This window comes from Balaenoptera borealis (genome assembly GCF_965194805.1).
Source record: "Balaenoptera borealis genome assembly, chromosome: 2".
NCBI classification, from domain to species: Eukaryota; Metazoa; Chordata; class Mammalia; order Artiodactyla; family Balaenopteridae; genus Balaenoptera; species Balaenoptera borealis.
In genome coordinates, this window is record NC_138867.1 from 99,673,163 (window position 1) to 99,688,704 (window position 15,542).

The 15,542-nt window shown below is 33.6% G+C and overlaps 1 protein-coding gene across 5 annotated transcripts in view; it reads left to right on the forward strand.

Annotated features, from left to right (window-relative positions):
* Positions 1–15,542, forward strand: part of DMXL1 (Dmx like 1) — a 130,748-nt gene that overhangs the window by 76,432 nt on the left and 38,774 nt on the right. For 4 of the 5 annotated variants that reach the window (XR_014239005.1, XM_082374683.1, XM_082374680.1 and 1 more), the window contains 4 exons: positions 3,794–3,879; positions 5,293–5,494; positions 6,736–6,853; positions 10,069–10,131. Coding sequence is in view for 4 of the 5 variants with exons in the window: in XM_082374683.1 (XP_082230809.1) it covers positions 3,794–3,879; positions 5,293–5,494; positions 6,736–6,853; positions 10,069–10,131 (469 nt within the window). In the remaining variant the exon portion in view is untranslated. The remainder of the gene's footprint in view (positions 1–3,793; positions 3,880–5,292; positions 5,495–6,735; positions 6,854–10,068; positions 10,132–15,542) is intronic. The other variant, XM_082374681.1, reaches the window with a different exon arrangement.

Below are 15,542 nucleotides of genomic sequence, written 5' to 3' on the forward strand. Positions count from 1 at the left end.
CTTTTTTGTGGCTGAGTAATATTCCATTGTATATATGTACCACATCTTCTTTATCCATTCCTCTGTCAGTGGACATTTAGGTTGCTTCCATGTCCTGGCTATTGTAAATAGTGCTGCAATGAACGTTGGGGTGCATGTATCTTTTCAAATGATAGTTTTCTCCAGATATATGCCCAGGAGTGGGATTGCTGGATCATGGTATAGTAGCTCTGTTTTTAGTTTTTTAAAGAACCTTCATACTGTTCGCCATAGTGACTGTACCAGTTTACCAATTTACATTCCCACCAACAGTGTACGAGGGTTCCCTTTTCTCCCCACCCTCTCCAGCATTTATTGTTTGTAGATTTTTTGATGATGGCTCTTCTGACCCGTGTCAAGTGATTCCTCATTGTAGTTTTGATTTGCATTTCTCTAATTAGCAATGTTGAGCATCTTTTCATGTGCTTTTTTGCCATCCGTATGTCTTCTTTGGAGAAACGTCAATTTAGATTTTCCACCCATTTTTTGATTGGGTTGTTTGTTTTTTTGATATTGAGCTGAATGAGCTGTTTGTATATTTTAGAGATTAATCCCTTGTTGGTCACTTAGTTTGCAAGTATTTTCTCCCATTCTGAGGCTTTTCTTTTTGTTTTGTTTATGGTTTCCTTTGCTGTGCAAAAGCTTTTAAGTTTAATGAGGTCCCATTTGTTTATTTTTGGTTTTATTTTCACTACTCTTGGAAATGAGTCAAAAAAGATCTTGCTGCAATTTATATCAGAGAGTGTTCTGCCTATGTTTTCCTCTAAGAGTTTTATAGTATCCTGTCTTACATTTAGGTCTTTAATCCATTTTGAGTTTATTTTTGTGTATGGTGTTTGAGAATGTTCTAATTTCATTCTTTTACATATAGCTGTCCAGTTTTCTCAGCACCATTTATTGAAGAGACTGTCTTTTCTCCATTATATATTCTTGCCTCCTTACTCATAGATTAGGTGACCATAGATGGGTGGGTTTATCTCTGGGCTTTCTATCCTGTTCCATTGATCTGTATGTCTGTCTTTGTGCCAGTACCATACTGTTTTGATTACGGTAGCTTTGTAATATAGTCTGAAGTCAGGGAGCGTGATTCCTCCAGCTCCATCTTTCTCTCTCAGGATTGCTTTGGCTATTCGAGGTCTTTTGTGTTTCCATACAAATGGTAAAATTTTTGTTCTAATTCTGTGAAAAATGCTATTGGTAATTTGATAGGGATTGCACTGATTCTGTAGATTACTTTGGGTAGTATAGTCATTTTGACAATATTGATTCTTCCAATCCAAAAACATGGTATATCTCTCCATCTGTTTGTGTCATCTTTGATTTCTTTCATCAGTATCTTATAGTTTCCTGAGTACAGGTCTTTTGCCTCCTTAGGTAGGTTTATTCCTAGGTATTCTATTCTTTTGATGAGATGGTAAATGGGATTGTTTCCTTAATTTCTCTTTCTGATCTTTCATTGTTAGTGTATAGGAATGCAAGAGATTTCTGCGTATTAATTTTGTATCCTGCAACTTTACCAAATTCATTGACAAGCTCTAGTAGTTTTCTGTTAGCATCTTTAGGATTTTCTGTGTGTAGTATCATGTCATCTGCAAATAGTGACAGTTTTACTTCTTCTTTTCCAATTTGGATTCCTTTTATTTCTTTTTCTTCTCTGATTGCTGTAGCTAGGACTTCCAAAACTATGTTGAATAAAAGTGGCAAGAGTGGACATCCTTGTCTTATTCCTGATCTTAGAGTAAATGCTTTTAGCATTTCACCGTTGAGTATGATGTTAGCTGTAGGTTTGTCATATATGGCCTTTATTATGTTGAGGTATGTTCTCTCTATGTCCACTTTTTGGAGAGTTTTTATCATAAATGGGTGTTGAATTTTGTCAGAAGCTTTTTCTGCGTCTATTGAGATGATCATATGGTTTTTATTTTTTAGTTTGTTAACGTGGTGTATCACAATGATTGATTTGCGTATATTGAAGTATCCTTGCATTTGTGTATATTGAAGTATCCTTGCGTATACTGAAGTATCTTGCATCCCTGGGATAAATCCCACTTGATCATGGTGTATGATCCTTTTAATGTGTTGTTGGATTTGATTTGCTAGTATTTTGTTGAGGATTTTTGTGTCTTATGTTCATCAGTGATATTGGCCTGTAATTTTCCTTTTTTGTGATATCTTTGTCTGGTGTTGGTATCAGTATGAGATTTTTATTTGCTGGTGTCCTGTGTTAACCTGATTTTGTTTTTTTGAATATATGGAATATTTAGATGGCTCCAAAGTCAATCTGTGTAACTCAACAACAAAATAACCCAAATAACCCAATTTAAAAATGGGCAAATAAGTTGAACAGACATTTTTCAAAATAAGCACATGAAAAGGTTCTCACTGTCACAGATTACTGAGGAAATGCAAATAAAAACCACAATGAGAGATCCCCTCACACCCATTAGATTGGCTATTATCAAAAAAACAGAAAATCACAATGTTGGCAAGGGTGTGGAGAGATTGAAACCCTTGTGCACTGTTGGTAGGAATGTGAACTGGTGCAACCACTGTGGAAAACAGTATGACAGTTCCTCAAAAATTAAAAGTAGAATTACCATGTGACCCAGCAGTTTCCCTTCTGGATATACACCACAAGAAATTGAAAGCAGGTGTTGAACTGGTAGTAGTACACTCATGCTCATAATAGCATTTTCCTTAATAGCCAAGGGATAATTGCAACTCAGGTGTCTGTCAGCAAATTGAATGCAATAAAGAATGTGGTAGATACATAGAGTAGAATATTATTCAGCCTTTAAAAGAATGGAAATTCTGACACATGCTACAATATGGATGAATCTTGAGGGCATTTTGCTAGGTAAAATAAACCAGGCAGAAAAAGACAAATGCTTGTATAATTCCACTTATGTAAGATACCTAGAATAGTCAAATTCATAGAGACAGAAAGTAGAATGCTGGTTGCCAGGGCCTAGGAGATGGACAAAATGGGGAGTTATTGTTTAATGGTTATAGAGTTTCAGTTTTTCAAGATGAAAAGAATTCTGGAAATGGATGGTGGTGGTGGCTGCACAATATGAATATACTTAATGTTACTGAACTGTACACTTAAAAGTAGTTAAGATGTCATATGTATTTTACCACAATTTAGAGTAGTAAAAAATCAGTACTCTAAGAAATAAATTTTTTCCTTGAAAAAAAAATGCCAAAGTATCTTTTTTTAATTAAAAAAAGGAAATCTGTATAAAACTATAAAATCTGAAGTCTCATATCTCTTCCACTTGAGTCCTCCTCTACAACCTCTACAGATACTTATTTTTATTAGTTTCTGGTTTATCCTTCTGTTTTCAAAAATAAGGGGGTGTGTGTGTGTCTCTGTGTGTGTGTGTAAAATCTTATTTCCGCTGCTTTCTTACACAGAAGGTAGCAGGTAGCATACTATATATAATGTTTATAACTTGCTTTTTATTTATTAATACATGCTGGGGTTCACTCCATATTAACATTTAGCCTTCCTTTTGGCTACCCTAAAATATTCCATGATTCAGAGCTAGTTATTCAACCATTACAATTACTCTGATGGGTAATTTGGTTGTTTCTACTCTTTTGCTGTTGTAGATAATGCTGACATGAGTAACTGCATGCATGTATTGTTTTGTTTTTGTGGAAGTATATCTTCAGGGTAGATTCCTGGTAGTGAATTGTTGGGATAAAGAATGTGTAGTCTTCTCAATCCCTAAGTAAATTTTTAACAGATCTACTGTTGCTTTATTTTTAGTTGGTCATTGATGCGTTTGGCAATGGTGCAGTTGGTGCTCAGCAATTTGAAGACTTTCTATCCCTTTGCAGGTCATGATCTTGCAGGTAATAAATAGCTTAACATGAACTTATATTGCCATTGCTTTTGATTGACTTATTTTTTATTTTTTTCAAGTAGTGGAGAAAACGTTTAGTAACTTCCTGTGGGTCTATCATATTGTTAGGTGCTTTTAGGAGGACAGGGTCCACGAAAGCAGGGAATCTGAAGCTGATGTGATTGACTGTATTGAGACTGTGTTTATAGCTCTAGCCAAGGTGTTGGAGATTTAAAAGTTGTAGACACGTAGGAAACTAAACAAAAGCAAAAATTTAGTAATTATTAACTGTGAGGGAGAAAAAGTTTGTACAGAAAAGAAAGGGGCATGATAGTATACCAAGTAGTTCAACTGTGATCTCTATTTACATATATATAAAACAAAGTAGACACTAAATTATCAATCTAACCAAAAATTACTAGGGACTGTATTGGAATGATGGAGAGAGGGGAAGTTTATTCTCATATTTCATAGTAGTAAATCAGTAGATCATTTCTAAAATAGAAAAAAATCAATAAGCATATTATTTAGATTTTTGAAGGTAAACAGCAGGAATAGCTAAAAGTTGAAAGGGGGATCAGGATTCAGGAGTATGGAAGTGTAGAACTGGCAAGTGCTGAGTTTTGTAATAAGTATTATTTCACTTTTTTTACCTTGTATATTATTTTAATTTTCAAAAGAAGTCTAGCTATGTGCTGTACATAAATTGGGCTGATACAAAGGCTTAAAGCAATTAATTTTCCTCCCAAACATATTTTTATAATATTCAGGTACATTTTTTGTGGGAAATTAAAGTCAAAAGCAGTGATTGCTATAGCAGTTATTTGTTTATTGATTTTATTTATTTATTTTTGGCTGTGTTGGGTCCTTGCTGCTGCGCATGGCTTTCTCTAGTTGCAGTGAGCGGGGGCTACTCTTCGTTGCAGTGAGCGGGCCTCTCACTGCGGTGGCTTCTCCTGATGCAGAGCACGGGCTTCAGGTGCACAGGCCTCAGCAGTTGTGGCTCGCAGGCTCTAGAGCGCGGGCTCAGTAGTTGTGGCGCACGGGCTTAGTTGCTCCACAGCATGTGGGATCTTCCCGGACCAAGGCTCGAACCCACGTTCCCTGCATTGGTAGGCGGATTCTTAACCACTATGGCAGTTATTTCAATCACAAGTCACAAATGTTATTCCAAGTTCTAGTAGTAAAGGTATGATGTAATTTTGACCTAGATTGCCCTTTTTTTCTGTTGTCCTAGGCCACTAATTATGTCGAAATGCTCTACAGATTTATGACATTCTTTTCAATCCTCTGGATTTCTGTGCCCACCTCTCTTTCACATCTCCTCTGCCAAGATGTGTGTTTATATATCTTATTCTCTACATTGAATATAGCATTTTACTGCAGAAGATAAATGTGGGTCAATTTTATTTTCTCTTTATAGAGCTTCCAGTTAGTTCACCACTTTGTCATGCCGTTCTAAAAACTCTTCAATGTTGGGAACAAGTTCTTCTCCGACGACTTGAAATCCATGGGGGGCCACCTCAAAACTATATCGCAAGTCATACCTCTGAAGAGAGTGTGTCTGCAGGTCCTGCAATTCTCCGCCACAAAGCTTTGCTGGAACCTACAAACACTCCTTTCAAGTAGGGTTTCATATGAATACTGTTCTAATATGAGTTTTATTAAATCAGAATGTCATCAGGCGGTGTTTAAAGAAAAAATATTTTAGTACTTCAATATTTAATTTGCTGTTCTAGGCTCATTCATATCTGTGTCTTTGTGTGATGCATATTGTAGTCCAGATGTTAGCAAACATTTCTTGCAAAGGTTCATATAGTAAATAGCCTTTACTGACCCTACAATCCTTTTTGCAGCTATTCAACTCTGCCACTGTAGCGTGAAAGCAACCATAGACAGTAAATGAATGGGCATGGCTATGATCCAATAAACTTTTTTTTTTTTAATATTTATTTTATATTGGAGTGTAGTTGATTAACAGTGATGTGTTAGTTACAGGTGTACAGCAAAGTGATTCAGTTATACCCATGTAAGTATCCATTCTTTTTTGAATTCTTTTCCCATTTAGGCTATTACAGAATATTGAGACAAGTTCCCTGTGCTATACAGTAGGTCCTTGTTGCTTATCTATTCTAAATATAGTAATGTCAATAAACTTTATTTTTGAATATGAAAGGTAGGCTGGATTTGAGCCATGGGCCAGTGTTTTCTGACACCTACGTTGGAGCAGAGCTATTTGGAATAGCTAGTTAGCAAACTGTTTTACTGTACATGAGGAGATAAAGCATTTGCACCAAGAGGTAAATCAATTCAGTGCTTGCTTCGTTAAGAAAGTCTTACTACAAAAAATGTTAACTGAACTAAACAGTGTACTTAGTGGCTTAGTGACATAGTTGATTCACATTCTTTCATGGGAGTTCATGGTCCAGTATGTGTTCACAAACAACACTTTGAGTAGTTTTGCTTCTAGATCTTTTGTAGGAAGCATACCTCTTTTGTTAGATCTTATGTTCTTAGGTTAAAGGTCAGCAAACTGCAGCCCATGGGGCCAAATCCACTCTCCTTCTGCATTGTAAATAAAGTTTTGTGGATTACAGCCACACCCTTTCATTTTAGTATTACCTGTGGTTGCTTTCCCACTTCAGTGGTGAAGTTAAGTAGTTGGGGGAGAGACCATGTGGCCCACAAAGCCTGAAATATTTACTATCTCTTCCTTTAAGAAAAAGTTTGCTGATTGCTACCCTAGATGATGTGGTCTGGTTCTAGTTAATTTATTATTATAAACATTCATATAGCACCAAGGAAATATAGTCAGATTAACCAGAAATCTCTGAAGTGTATGATGAAATATATTGTCTCCCTGTAGATCTAAACACCATCTGTCACTGTCTGTGAAGAGACTTTGGCAGTACTTGGTGAAGCAGGAAGAAATTCAAGAAACGTTTATCAGAAATATATTCACAAAGAAAAGGTGTCTAAATGAGGTCTGTATAAATTAAAACTTGTTTGCTATTTTATTATTAAAGTCTTTTGTATTTTTAACTATAAAGAATAAGTTGCATTTTACAGACTTTTAAAAAACTCATTGTTTATGTCATAAACATGGATTATGTAGTTAATACATACATAGAAGAAGAGAGGGTCAGTATTTTCCTAACCAATTTAATTTAAAGTAACTAATTCAGATGTATTTGGGACTTTTTTTCCCAAAAAAGATACTGTTTGACTTAAGATTTTGTGTCTTGTTTCCTGGTTTTGAGTTGTCATGATTACCATTTTAAGAGGCAAAGTGGAAATTTCCCATCATTTTCATGTGATAAAGTTTATCTTAGAAGTTTCATTGAAAGTAGTTTTGTATACTGCAAACATTTCAAATATGTACATTTTCCTTTTTTTGTATTGATTATACTTCTTAGTAAAATTTTGCAGACTCAAATTAATTTATAATTATACTGTAATTGGTTGATTATACCTTGATGTTATTATCATAAAGATTATTTTTCTCATTTAGTTCAGTGCTACTAGTAAGTCCAGTTTGATGATATGGGGAACCTGTACTGGAATATAAATTAACATATTGCCTCTTTCTTTGAAATAGTTTTGCTATTAAAAAGTTTTGGGTAAATTAAACAGTGGACTTAGTGATGCAGTTAATTCCTTATCTTCTCATGGATCAGTAACAAAGAGTTCAAGACTGGCAGCTGGTTTGTGGATCACAGTTTGAGAAGCACTGAACTAATCTAAAAGCAAGCTTTGCAGTTGTTGAAGTGGGAGGAGAAAAGGAAGATATTTCAGTTGGAAAAATAAGGAAATAGAATGGCTTCTTAATAGACAAGTTAGCAAAAAGCAAGATGGCATCTAACCTTATTGAAAAAGGAAAATTACGTATATCTCATTGTCTCTGTTTAAGAACTAATTTGTAAGAGGCAACTGCATGTGTTGTTATTTACTATTTGCCTGATTGTGTAAATATATTTGAATAGCCAAGTCAGGAAACAAAATATATAGTGTTCTTGCTAATAACTTAGAAGACTTTTGACATGTGTACCTTAGTATAACATTGAAATCTAGGCAAACAATAGATACAATTAGATATAATACAAATTAATGTATTTCTTTTTAACCTTATGTCAGATATATCTTAAATATTTAGTATATGAATTCCCTTTAAAACAGTTTAAGAAATTTTTTGGATAAATAAAATTAAAAATAAATGTGCTAGATAAGAGTGTCAGAGTAACTATAATATGTTTACTGCTGAGGTAATGTTTCTTATTTAAAATATACCTTTGCCTAAAATAATTTATTACAAGTTAAAGCATCCTGATAATGGTATATGAAGCACTGCTGCATTCTGTATAAATAGCGTGTTTACTCTGCTTGTTATTACTTCTTTGATTTCTTTGATGCACCTTGTAATATGAACGTACAGATATGGCATAGTAATTTCAGGTACCAAATCATTTTTTAAAAACCATTGCCGTATTTGATTAATATAGTTATGAAGATAAAAACATTTCTCCACTGCTGATATATTTAGTGCATTTGGGAAATGAAATCATTCTCAAAGCAAACAAAACAGAAAACTAGTTTACCACTAGATTGTCTAGTTGAATCAGGAAATAGTCATTAAGGAAATAGAGGAGCATAACCAAGCCAGAATGCATATGGAAGGATAATGGATAAATGAGTACAACTATACCTGTTAAATTCCTCTGCTGTTTTATTCTTAGTTTTCTTAGGAGTTTCATGATATCTTAAGAAAATTTTAGTTATTTTTGTATTGTAATTATTTTAATCAAAAGCATGAATATGAATGTTGCACTGAAAGGTTTATAGCTATCATTAAGCTAAATATTTTCTCCGATTTTAGTTTTTTTTAATCTCCAAAATGAATATGATATACCTTACAATACTTTGATTAGCAGATTTAGCTTATTTAAAACCTGGCGTGATTAATGGTAGTTATTAGAAATTTATTGTTACTACTTTGTTGTTTTATTCTTGATGGTGATAGTGACATTTTGATAAAGGAAATATGAAAAGAAAAATTTTATATAGTAAAACATAGATTAGATGGAATTAAATAAAATATTAACTTTATAGAGTTGGTACAAAGATATATAATCTTTACTGGAAAGTTGACTAGCCTTTTTGTGGTATTAAGACAATTACCCTCCATCTCTCTGTTTTATAAAATGATGATTATACTTAAATAGTTGAGCCCAAGTCACTGTGACTTTTCAGATGGTTAGGAAATATTAATAGATGTGTGACAGGCCTTGTATTTTCAGTGGGAGACATTGGAGAGTATTTTGAGAGTGCTGCTGTTTTCTTTATTCCTTTACATGTTTGGAAATGAAATTTTCTTCATCTGACATTAAAATCCTTGTGTATCCTCAGTTCTTTTCTTTTCGTATATAATGTAGTTTGCTGGCACATGCATTTTTAAAATAGAAGTTCTTTCCTGTTTGTGCTTATTTGGAAGTAAAGTATAGATAGCTGCAAATAGACTATATCTGAATCATAACCAACAAAAAAAAATGCTTGACAGCTGTCATTTTTATCCCCAATTCCTTTTTCTGTTTTTTTTTCATTTTCTGAGAACTAAAGATCTTGAACCATCTCTTTCTTTAACAAGTGCTAATACCCGCTTTTAAAAATGATATGTGTCTCCAAGCATTTTATTGACTGTTTCTGGCTAAATCAAGAGAAGGAGAGAATTAGAAACCTAGGAATCAAAAATTTTCTAATCAGGAGGTCTTCCTTGAGAAATGAGGTATCATAATGGAGACAAGACGTAATAGTGTATAAGAGAACAATTTGACTTTAATTTTCAGTTGATAGTACTCTGGCACTAGTAGCTCTGAAATTTGTAGTATAAAGTACTTTGGGCTCAATCTTGCTTTAATGTCAACGTTTCAAATGAGTTCAGTGGGTAAAAATTTCTTAAGAAATAGAATAAAATTTATAGTGATAGTTAAGGAGTTCCGAGGGATTAAGTTTTCCCTAACCCCCAATCATGCATCCCCACACATGCTTCTTTTAAAATATATGAAATTTAAAAAATAATAACTCAGTCCAGTGTTGTTTTTTAGTAAATTTAGTTAAAAATAAAATTTAAAAAAATATCCCCAGTATTTTGCATGTTACGTCTCATCCTTACTCTTTGTCATGTGGTTATTCTTTCTTGATGAAGTCATTAGAGGACAGCTGTGAAACCATCAAAAATTCTATGATGGAGGAGCCAAACATCAATAAGGTACAAAATATCATTCAACTGAAATTAGAAATTGCATTCTTTAACAAGAAAAACAAAGTGTTTGCATTTTAGTTTTGGACTGAACTTTGTTTCCAATGCAATTAAATTACTATTCCCTCACATTATTCTTTTTTTAACAAGTTAAATGTTGCAGTCATAAAAATTGTTTCTGTTTTGTTATTAAGACAATGCAGTTTTAAAGGGAGTTGAATGTATCCTGTTTTGGCTGCAGATTTTTCTGAGTAAATAAAACTAAGGTTCTTAATAAAATGTAATTACAGTAGGTATTATAGGAGTATAGTAGTATTGTTCTGTTTCTGCAAGTATCACTTTTGAAGTTAAAATTCTCTCCTATGATGTAAATTACTTGAAATATATCAAGTACTATTATGTAGCCTTTGTTTTACTGGTACCAGTAGCATATAGCACATTGCCTTATGCTTAGTAAGTACTCAGAGGACTTGAGAATAAGAGCAGAAAGGATGAGAATTTGTACAATCATAAAATAACTCCCAGATGTTCTGTGATCAAACATTCAAATACAACTTATAGTAGGTTGGTATTTAATTTATATGTTTCATATTCTTATTTTAAGACAATCTCAACAGAGTAATTTTTAGGGGAATGATTTCTCAAAATATTTTTTTTAAGGCTACTAATTCCCACTTCTTTTTCTTTCCCAAAGGATTCTATGCAATTAATTTAAAAAGACTGATTTGATATAAAGTGTATATTGTAACTAAAACTTTGGCAAAGTAAATATATGCTGTCCATACTTTGGAAATTTCTAATGGCCTTCAGAAGTTTTGAGGGAATGTAATTCAGACTTTTAATCAGTTAATGATATTCTTTGCCTGGGTAATCATTAATTATTATAGTCTATACATTATCATGAATTCTTATCCTAAGACTTTTCTTTTGACAGATTTTATAAAATGTTAATAATCAGAATGTTGTATTTCTGTAGTCATCACACTACATCAAAAGGCAGTCATTCTGTTTGGTTAACATCATAACCATTTTTGGCCAGAATTTTCCAAACCATCTGCTACAGTTTTATTTTAAACAGGTTTGTTAGGTATACCTGACTTAAAGTAACTGCACATATTTATTAAAGTGTAGAGTTTGGTCAACTTTGACATATGTATACATTGGTGAAGCCATCATCACAATCAAGATAATGAATATATCCATCAACCTCAAAACTTTAATTCCTTCCTTGCTTCTCCCTTCCTGCCTTTGCCCTCTTTCTCTCAGGCAACTACCAATTTGCTTCCTGACATTACTGATTAGTTTGCATTTTCTTGAATTTTATGTAAATAGAATCATACAATATGTCTTTTTTTCCCTGTGTCCTTTCTCTTAGCATAATTATTTTGAGATTCTTCCATATTGTATATTTCAGTAGTTCATTCCTTTTTATCACTGAAGTATATTCATTGTATGGCTATACCACAGTTTGTCCATTTACCTGTTGATGAACACTTGAGCTGTTACCATTTTGGGGCTATTTCAAATAAGACTACTTAGCATATTCAGGCACAGGTTTCTCTGTATGCTTTCATTTCTCTTGTGTAGATGCCTAGGAATGGAACGACTGAATCATAGTGTAGGTGTATGGTTAACTTTTTAAGGAACTGCTTAAGTATTTTCCATTGTACCATTTTACATTCTCAGCGACAGTATATGAAATCAGTTGCTTAACATTCTCACCAACACTTAGTATGGTCAGCCCTTTTATTTTAGCCATTCTAGTAGATGTGTAGTGGTAGTTTGTTATGGATTTAATTTGCATTAAGCGTCTTAATCATGTGCTTATTTGCCATTTGTGTAACTTTTTGGTTGAAGTGTCTTTTCAGATGTTGTGTCTATTTTTTATAGGGTTGTATGTTTTCTTAGTTGAGTTTCAACAGTTCCTTATGTATTTTAAATACAAATCAGATATGTGATTTTAAAATATTTCCTCTTAGATGATTTCTTGTCTTTTCATTCTCTTTACAAGTTCTTTTAAACTGCAGAAGTTCTTAATTGATACATTGGACCTCATCAAAATTTGTTCTGTGTATGGATTTTCTTTCTATAAGAATTTTGCCTAACCTAACGTCACAAAGATTTTCTCCTGCTTTGTTGATGTTTTATAGTCATAGTTAGGCCTATGACCCAGTTTCAGTTAATTTTTTAATACGGTGTGAAGTATGTATTATACTTTTTTTTTTTAAATCTGTGTATCAGTTGTCCCACCACTTTGATTATCCTTTCCTCCACTGCATTGCCTTTCTCTCTTTTAAAAAGTCAATTGACATATATCTGGAAGTTTATTTCTGGACTCTAATTTGGACCATTGATCTATTTGTTTATCTTTATGCTAATACCCTACTATCTTACTGCACTGACTAGAACTTCCAGTCTAGTATTGAATAGAAATGGTGAAAACAGACATTTTTATCTTGTTCCTGATCTTGGGGGGAAAGCATGCAGTCTTTTGTCATCAAGTATGATGTTATCTGTAAGGTTTTTGTAGATGCCCTTCATAAGATTGAAGAAGTTTCTTTCTTTTTTCAGGTTGTTGGGAGTTTTTAATCAGGCATGGATGTTGGAATTTGTCAAATGCTTTTTTTTTTTTTCTCCTGTTGAGATGATCATATGGTTTTTCTGCTTTTAGTCTGTTAATATGGCTAAATAGATTGATGGCTTTGTTTGATGTTAAATCAACTTTGCATTCCCAGGGAAAGAACCATATGGTCATGATGTGTTATATTTTTTATATATTATTAGATTTGATCTTTTAAAATTTTTGTTAAGAATTTTTGTACCTATGTTTACAAAAGATACTGGTTTTTAGTTTCTTTTAATGTTTTTGGGTTTTTTGTTTTATCTTTGTTTTTTTTCGTTTGTGTGTGTGTGTTTTGTTTTGTTTTTTTTTAAACAAATGCTGGCCTTACAGAGTGAGTTGGAAAATGTTCTCTCCTTTTTAATTGTTTGGAAGAATTTGTGTAGAATCAGTATTATTTCTTCTTTAAGTGTTTGGTAGAATCCACCAGAGAAGTTATCTGGGCCTGGAGTTTTTAAATCTACAACTTCAGTTTCTTGAACAGATATAGGGCAGTTCAGGTTTTCTGTTTCTTGAGTGAGCTTTTGGTAGTCCATACCTTTCAAGAAATTAGTCTGCTTCATTTCCGTTGTCATATTTATCGGTGTAAAGTTATGCATAATATTCCCTTATCCTTTTAATATACAGTAGAATCTATGGTGATATTACCTCTCATTTCTCTGCTATAATCTTGAAAACAAAATTATTTCTTAATATTTATATTCCCTAATACTTTGGGTATTGGTGTCATTTTATATTCATCTGATTGCTTCCCATTTCCTTCTAGTATGCCTTTGATAGTCTTTAGATCTCATCTTCATGTTTGTTTTATTATATCATTAGAGTAGTGCTGAAGTACTCCAGGCATACAGCTTTATATTGTAGAAAGTCTTAGTAACTGAAAACAACTAATGAGACCTGGAGTACAGCTTTTCTATAGACCTGTTCTGTGACACTGAGCTCATTCCACCCTTGAAGTCTTATTTACTAATAATGTAAAATGAGAGTTGATAGTTTTAAACATGCTGCTGCTTTAACTGAAATAGTAGTAGAATCCTGGAGTTAGTCTGTTAGTACTTTTCCCTTCTTCACTCCTAAGGGAAGCTTTGTGGAACCCAGACACTATTCAGATCAGTTTGCACATAAAATTTCTTTTTTTAAAAATGGTGGTAAAATATATGTATAAAATTTATCAGTTTAATCATTTTAAGTATACAGTGACATTAAGTACATTCACATGGTTGTGCAACCATCACTACCATCCGTCCCCAGAACTTTTTCATCTCCCTAAACTGAAACTCTTTACCCATTAAACAGTTCTCCATTTCTGCCACTCCTCCCCCCAGCCCCAGCCAATTACCATTTTACTTTCTGTCTATGAATTTTACTACCCTAGGTACCTATATAAGTGGAATCGTACAATATTTGTACTTTTCTGACTGGCTTATTTCATTCGGTGTAACACCTTCAAGGTTCATCCATTTCATAGCATGTTTCAGAATTTCCTTTCTTTTCAAGGTTAAATAATATTCCATTATGTATATATAGCATTTCGTTTATCCATTCAGCTATTAATGGGCATTTGGGTTGTATCAGTCTTTTGACTATTGTGGGTAGTACTGCTGTGAACATTGGTATACAAATATCTGTTCCAGGCTCTGCTTTCAGTTCTTTGTGTATTTACCTTGAAGTGGAATTGCTGGCTCATATGGTAATTATTTGTTTACTTTTTTTTTTTTAATTTTTGAATTTTATTTTATTTATTTTTTTATACAGCAGGTTCTTATTAGTCATCAATTTTATACACATCAGTGTATACATGTCAACCCCAATCGCCCTGTTTACTTTTTTTATCTGCTTAATCTCATAAAAACTCATTTAGCATTCATATTTGGATTCTTTTCCCTTATTTATCCAGCCCAATCACATTTTATAAGCATGACTTGAAACCTTATATTAAGAAGACCTTTAAGACCATATTCATTGTGATTTTTTTTTTAACATCTTTATTGGAGTATAATTGCTCTACAATGGTGTGTTAGTTTCTGCTCTACAACAAAGTGAATCAGCTATACACACACACATCTCCCCACATCTCCCCCCTCCTGCGTCTCCCTCCCTCCCACCCTGCCCATCCCACGCCCCCAGGTGGCCACAAAGCACTGAGCTTATCTCCCTGTGCTATGTGGCTGCTTCCCACTAGCTATCTGTTTTACATTTGGTACTGTATAGATGTCCATGCCACTCTCTCACTTTGTGCCAGCTTACCCTTCCCCCTCCCCGTATCCTCCAGTCCATTCTCTAGTAGGTCTCCGTCTTTATTCCCATCTTGCCCCTAGGTCCTCCATGACCATTTTCTGTTTGTTTGTTTTAGATTCCATATATATGTGTTAGCATACGGTATTTGTTTTTCTCATTCTGACTTCACTCTGTATGACAGACTCGAGGACCATCCACCTCACTACAAATAACTCAATTTCGTTTCCTTTTATGGCTGAGTAATATTCCGTTGTATATATGTGCCACATCTTCTTTATCCATTCATCTGTTGATGGACACTTAGGTTGCTTCCATGTCCTGGCTATTGTAAATAGAGCTACAATGAACATAGTGGTACAAGACTCTTTTTGAATTATGGTTTTCTCAGGGTATATGCCCAGTAGTGGGATTGCTGGGTCGTATGGTAGTTCTATTTTTAGTTTCTTAAGGAACCTCCATACTGTTCTCCATGGTGGCTGTATCACGTTACATTCCCAACAAAGTGCAAGAGGGTTCCCTTTTCTCCACACCCTCTCCAGCATTTATTGTTTGTAGATTTTTT